Genomic DNA, 7,347 nt, shown 5'->3' on the forward strand with positions numbered 1-7,347 from the left:
TCCTAATCAAATTTGATTCCTTTGGTTGGTAAAGACACTCTCATGCCTACCTTCTATTTTTTAAAACAAATCTCTAGATACAGCCGGGGTTCTTTTAGGGAAGCACATTCTCATGTTATTTGAATGGCCTGGGAGAGAATAGCACTTTAAAAACAAGGACATCGAGAGCACGTTTGTCTTTCTCTACATACACACGTGCGCAAAATCTGGTACAATGGGGAACCACAGACATGCCTGTTGATGGAACTGTGGAATAAATCACCCATTGTCACTGTTCTGACTGCATTGCAAGAAAGTTACCTTTGTCCTTTGGATGTCAAACTTTAGAAAATGTAAGTCATTGCCTTTTTTAAAACATATGTTTAGCACGAAGCTGCTGAACTCCAGATGAGCCTGAAAATCAAGTATTTTGGCATTCGTAGTATCAGTTTCAAAGTGAATAATGATTTGATTGTTTTCAACTTGGTCCAAGATTATATCAACTGCTTCATAAAATACTGTAGCAATATGTGCTTCCCCTTTCAGAGAAGTCCCAGAAAATACTGCACATTTAGCAGTTGCCTTAAGTATTAACAGATTTTAGTGAGTAACATCCCATTAAGACCACATTTACATTTGCAACTACTTGATAGAGTTATAACTATGGTAAGAGTTTGGAGAAAGAGCCTGGAGCACAGACATTCTTCCAAAATTAACAGAATCCCCAAGAGGAAAAAGTGCTGTATGCAATTATGTCTCAAAGTAAACACTGATTTGTATAGCTTAAAAACAAGCAAAGTGACCTTATTTCCCGGTAAAATATTTTTTGAATGACATTTGGTGGGGTGATACTCTTTCATCTGCCAAAAGTATTCCAAATGACAGTCCTACTGGTTTATGGTGTGCTGCACCAGTCACTGAATTTGGGCCTTGAATTTTACTGTGTACAGAACAGCCTCGGGAAAAAATGAACTCAATTTTGGTGGCTCAGATTGCATGCATATATGGAAGTCAGGGGGTTTGGGACTGTGTTCCCATTGTTTGGCCAAATGCATACTATTTGAAAAGCATGAGCCAGAAATAGAAGCATACCTTTCCCACTGCTAGCTGGCCTAGACTTCTGGGGGGAGCACAAGCATGCTGGGACTGGACACAGTGGGACAACTTCCTGAACTAGCCTGGCTCGGGATTGCCATCGCTTTGGGATTTAGGCCTTAGCCTAATTTCAGGAGATGCCTAGTACGACTTGCAGATAACCCGTGTGTACCACCTGGGAAATCAACCAGAGCCAGATACTGCGAACATACCCCTGTAGGCACAGGTGCCTTAGCTACAAACGCCCAAAGCAGAACATCAGATGGATAGGATCTGTATTTCATTTCCATTCTGAGGGGTTCCTCTACATTCCTACTTTCTTCTCTCTCCTTTTCTTGTTTAAAAAGCCCAAACTCTAATTCTACTCCTTTCCTGTTCCTTTAATAAGCAAAACCTGTCTGCCTATACATTTCTTTACAGGAAACAGGATTTTGATTTTTCTGGGCTGTTCTTACTCCTTCAGCTGGTTTTTTAGCTTAATATCTAACAAAACTAAATCTGAGTTGTATTCATTTTTTCCCTTAAGTATGCCAAGTACCTCAGTTGAGAAGTCAAGTTCAAGAAGAAAGGCTTGACTCAAACCAGACATCTTGCTGGAATTTGTCTCGGAACACTCTAAAAATAAAAATCCTGAGCCACAGAGAACATGTCCCTGCCTGGGTTGTCCCCAGCTCAGCTCGTGCTTTTACCTCTGTAGCTGCATTTAGTGACATGAGCTCCCCTCTCGTGTTCCAGCCTTCTCCGTCGCTGCCTCTGCCTGTTAATTAACCATGTCAGCATGGGCGAGCGTTTCTCTTCCCCCACCCTGCAAAGCTATGTTGATACTGTTGGCATCATTTCCAAACAAGTATCACATAAATGGTAACTACAGTAGAATTCATGCCTAGGAAACATTGGCTTTAACCATACGTTTATCAAATTTGTGGCTTTTCTGACACTAAAGCAACAGCATGTTAAGCACGATTTATTCTTGATGTATTCTTTATGCTTGAGAATGTTTAGCCTTTCACTGAAATTTTATTTGGAAAATATCTTTACAGATTTACACTTATGTTCTTCCGATTATAACCCAAATGATTTATTAACCCTTTTATCACATAAGCAAATATTCAGTTCCATTTTGTTGTATAATACAGTAGGCATAATATTTTTATTATCTAAAATATTTAATTATTTCTGTGTGACTACTACACTTTTCATTCAAATTATTCAATGAGTAGGCAAATCTAGAACAACTTGTGCCTGCACTGTGTTTTAATGTTACTCCCTCCATTGTGTATGATAACACTGGTGTATTATAAGAAAACCTTAAAAATTGGGTTTGTATAGACAACTTTGAAAGTGCTTACTTATAAAATAAACTTTTTATTCAAAAGAATTAGCATGCTCAAGTGTAATACTTGTTTGAGGGGAAATGAGGGATTTTTAAAAGATTTTTTTATTCATCTCTGTACATGGGAATTCAATGTGACTCAAGATGGTTGGAATTGGGAGCTTGTATAGAGGGGAAATGAGTTTTAAGCACAAAGTTTTAGAAGTAGCTGAGCTGACTCAGGTTGCGAGTGGTAGAAATCCAAGGAGAAATTTGCCTTTCTGGCCCACACCCTCAGAGTTCAGGAAGGCAAAACTCAAATGCCATCAGAACCCCTTCCTGCACCTCTTAGCTCCCTTTGGGTGGACAGAGTTCTCAGACCAGCTCCCGTGATGGAGAACTGGGAACTCCCAGCACATGCCCGACAGCTTGGTGGTTGGAGGGTTCCTTCACCAAGACTGGCCTCGAAGAAAGGATCTGAGGAGCAGCCCACGTGGCAGCCCGCAGGAGGGTGCAGGGGGGGTTGCCGCGTCTCTCTGGTGCAGGGCAAGGGTCCCACGGCTGGAGGAGGGAGGCTCCGGGAGTCGCTCTGGGCAGGTGACCTTTGATGTAACCATCTGCTCATGAAGAAAGCAAGCCCCTGGGGAAGGCTGATGAATGAAATAGCCCAGAAACTCATGTTTAGTACCTTCCATTTTCTCCAACCAGAAATCCACCAGTTAGCCAAATGCACTAGACTTGAGGGCGAGCCATAAAGTTCCTAAAAGGCCCCAAATGATTTGCAGACTCGGCCTCTGTTTACCGAGTGGGTGTGTGTGTGTGTGTGTGTGCCAGTGCACACCCTCCCAACCTGGTCCTGCTTCCATAGCTGCTGGCTGCAAACTGCAGACCTCATCTTCGCCTTGGGCCTTTGGTGTCTTTCCAAATAAGAACGAAGCTTCGAAGGATGACGTTTTCTAGAAGCAGCTTTCTCTCTGGAAACTAAAGCCTCTGGCTTTGCACAGCCGAGCTTTGCCCCCGCATCGTACCACCGGTCTTGTCTCTATGGTAATCCCGCAGCTTCCGCACAAGGGTCACGGACAGCAGGACTCTGGGGACAGCAGGATGCTGGGGAGGGGTCGCACCCGCCACCACCCACGCAGGGCTAAGCACCTGCATCCTTCACATAAAAGGACGGCACTGAGCTTCAGGTTACCTTTTTACATGTTGCGAACATGCACGTGACTATTTCTAGGCCAGGACTCTAAGGAATAAGGAGTTAAGTATGTGGGCATTTTGCAAGGTCCTGATCTTTTTTTTTTTTCCTCTGTTTAAATTAATTTCCACTCCTACCTCCCACTAATCAGTTCTTGACTCTGAAGCTTCAGGTCGACTCACGATTGCTGCTCGCCTGTCACTCCCGGGGCTACAGTCGGGCACAGGTGTTTCCATTCCTCCGCTGTCACCTCCGACTCCATCCACAGCCATGGTTCTCCCTCGAAAGAAGAAACTGCCGCGGAGTGGCATCTAGTCCCTTACTGTGTGAAAGTCGGTGTCTTGGCCTAACACAGAAGCATTTTTTACTATTTCTCTTCTAGAAGTTTGGAGTGTGCACAAGCCTCACATCACGCTGAGAGGCGCTCTCACAGGCGGTGCCTCTGTGCAATCTGCGGAAAAGGGTGATGAAACTTTATGGACAAAAAATGGAAGGAAGCCTGGAGGATCAAGATACTCAGCAAACCTATGTGAGCACTTACAAATTTTTTTTTTTGTTTTTTACATCGTAGCAGTAGGATGCTTTAACTGTAACATAAACAGAGGCTTATGCCAAATGACTTTTATTAACTCGATTGACCCTAGAAATACAGGTGGTCCTCAGGGTTGGTTTGGCAGCTCAGCGTTGCCTTCAAGGACCCAGCTCTTTTCATCTTTCCATTCTTACCTTCCTCTGCATGTTAGCTTTCAGCTTCAGGCTTGGGGCTATGTAATCACAAGGAGGCTGCCACAGCTCCAGGTATCACATCCTTACACAGCAGCGCGCAAAGCGAAAGGAGAGAGAGGTGCACAAGTGCTCTTCTCCTAGGTCTGTCTCCTTTTAGTCAAGGAGAAAGGTCTAATCCACTCCCACAGAGAACCCTTGGTGTCTCGTAGGCCAGGATGAAGTCACATGTCAGCTTTAACAAGACAGGTGGCAAAAGAGAATGTTTAGCTTTTGCAGCCCTTGCCTTCTTGTGGGGCGGGGGGAGGAAGAAGGAAGCTGGAAGTGGTTGTTGGATCGTCAGTCAACAGCATTGGCAACTGTGTTTGTGAAAAGATCACAGGCTGTATACTAGAGAGAAGGCTCTCATGGCTTCAAGTCACCATCCTTTAGTGGCTAGAAGCACTTCAGGATGTCCTTTCCCTTTATTTCCAGAAACCTGTAGATAATTTTATTTTATTTTAAGCCACAGAATATTTTTACTGGTCCTCCAACCAAATCTTTAATTCCTTTTTTTAAATTTATTTTATTTTAAAAAATATTTTATTTATTTTATTCACGGGAGATACACAGAGAGAGGCAGAGACATAGGCTATCATGACCTGAGCCAAAGGCAGACGCTCAACCACTGAGCCACCCAGGCATCCCAATTCCTTTTTTTAAAAAAGATTTTATTTATCTATTCATGAGAGACACAAAGAGAGAGGCAGGGACACAGGCAGAGGGAGAAGCAGGCCCCATGCAGGGAGCCCAATGTGGGATTCGATCCCGGGTCTCCAGGATCACGCCCTAGACTGAAAGCGGTGCTAAACCGCTGAGCCCCTGGGAGGCTGCCCATCCTTTTTTTTTTTAATTTAAAAACTAATTCCCAGGATTTGTTCCAAATAACTTGTATATTTGAGGGAAAATAAATCTATTAATGAACAAGTTCACGTACACGCTTATTTCTCAAAACTCCACCCCAATCTGCAAGGTGATACATCTTCAGCTTTGCTGTATTATTTTAGCCAAAGCACAGCATAACCCAGATACCACTCCCCTCCCCTCCAACAGGTGCTGCACCTCTGTGTCCTGAGGTTTATTCTTGCCTCGGTTGCCTTGGGCTGCGTGGCATAAGCAAGTGGCCCCCGCTCTATCCTATCTGTTCTCTCCCTCTGTTCCTAGCTCCCTGATTCCTTCTTTTCTCGCTCTCTCCCATGAGAGTAACCAGAGCATCCATACTTGATCTAAAATTCCATAGTTGAAGGAACAGTGTAAAAAAGTCAGCCTATGGGGATCCCTGGGTGGCTCAGCAGTTTGGCGGCTGCCTTCGGCCCAAGGCCTGATCCTGGAGACCGGGGATCTGGTCCCGCATCAGGCTCCTTGCATGGAGCCTGCTTCTCCCTCTGCCTGTGTCTCTGCCTCTCTCTCTCTCTCTCTCTCTCTCTGTCTCTCATGAATGAATAGATAAAATCTTAAAAAAAAAAAAAAAAGTCAGCCTACATCTGGTAGAAGAAATCAGAGTTGGGGAGGAAGGGCAGTGGCACAGTTGGTGACCACCAGGCTTGGGAAGTGGGTGGTTGACTCTACTGCACGTTCTGTTCATTGCGGGATGCTGCAGCTTCCTGGCATATCTAATTCCTTCATGTGACCCAGGACAGGTGTCCCTGCAGAAAGCCTGCTTGTGACGTGTGAATGCAATTAAATCAGAAGGTCAGTGCTCAGAGAGAACAAAAAAGCTGTTGAACTGCACGTGGTCAGCCAGTCCCAAGTCTTCTCCATTAATATTTATGTGAATGCCTTTGCCTGGTCATGAACACGGCGAGTGCTAGTAGAAAAAACAGTAGCAAGTCCTCAGGGTTAAGCAAACTCCAAGGCAGAAAGTTTAAGGTTGGGAAGAGTCTATTAGCTTGTTCAGGCCAATTAATAAAACCATAATTATTTTGTTTCAGCAGCGCAGTCTCTTGGTCTGGTTGCTAACCATCAGTTTTTATGGGCAGATAATTTCACAACCACTAATGCGATGAGTCAGGAGCTCTGGGTTCAGCTCCCAGCCCTGCCACTTGCTGTGCTCTTGGGAAAACCACTGACCCTTGCCAAGCCATGGTTCCCACATTTCTAGAATAACAGCAACAATAATAATGAGAATGGGATTAATTATGGAGCATTTGTTTAGTATATTTCGGACACAGTTCTAAAGTTTTTCCGTGTTCGTTTACTCTTCATCACATCCCTATGAAGTAAGCACTGAAATGATCTCTGATCTCTTTACGGAGGAGGAAATGAAGGAAGAAAGAGTCGAAGTAACACGCCCCCAAGCACCCAGCTGATACGCAGTGACTCCAGATTCAAACCCAGGCATTCTGACTCTGAGGAATACAGACCCTACCAACTGATAGCACTTGGTAAGGATCAAATAAAGCCAAAACACGAAAATGTTTTATAAACTATAAGATACTATGTGCAATAACAGGAATCACTTACTAGTAATTACTACTAACGATGCTTATACCACTCCCCAAATAAGTACATTTCCCTTACTCTACTCCCCTGCTCTCTCTCCAGAGTACCAAGACAGATGAATGTATTCAGATGCAGTATCCCAGCGAAAAACACTAATCTGAGCACCTGGGTGGCTCAGTCTGTTAGGCACACACTGAGCACCTGGGTGGCTCAGTCTGTTAGGCACCTGCCTTCAGCTCAGGTCATGATCCTGGGGTCCTGGGATTGAGCCCGGCCTCTTTGGGCTCCCTGCTTAATGGGGAATCTGCTCCTCCCTCTCCTTCTGCTCCTCCCACCCACCTCACACCCCTCTGCTCATGCCTCTTTCTCTCTCTCTCTCACTAAATAAATAAAATCTTTAAAAATAAATAAATAAATAATACTAATCCTTTGAAAAGCTGGAGTATATATAGATTGTAGCAGTTATTGGAGGAATATAGACAACCCCAAAAAAATAAGCATAAGCTCTCAAATATTGTACTATACCAGCCCTTCATAGAAATCCCAGGGTGACTGAATGTTC

The 7,347-nt window shown here is 44.1% G+C and overlaps 1 protein-coding gene across 1 annotated transcript in view; it reads left to right on the forward strand.

The window, feature by feature from the left end:
• The window catches only part of MCUR1 (mitochondrial calcium uniporter regulator 1), a 30,803-nt gene extending 24,069 nt beyond the window's left edge, over positions 1-6,734 (forward strand). Inside the window, exons 9-10 of the mRNA XM_072813991.1 lie at positions 3,964-4,110; positions 6,564-6,734. Coding sequence (XP_072670092.1) covers positions 3,964-4,110; positions 6,564-6,652 — 236 coding nt within the window. The 3' untranslated portion in view covers positions 6,653-6,734. The remainder of the gene's footprint in view (positions 1-3,963; positions 4,111-6,563) is intronic.
• The last annotated feature ends 613 nt before the right edge of the window (positions 6,735-7,347 follow it).

Source organism: Canis lupus, chromosome 37 (genome assembly GCF_048164855.1).
Source record: "Canis lupus baileyi chromosome 37, mCanLup2.hap1, whole genome shotgun sequence".
In the NCBI taxonomy this organism is placed as follows: Eukaryota; Metazoa; Chordata; class Mammalia; order Carnivora; family Canidae; genus Canis; species Canis lupus.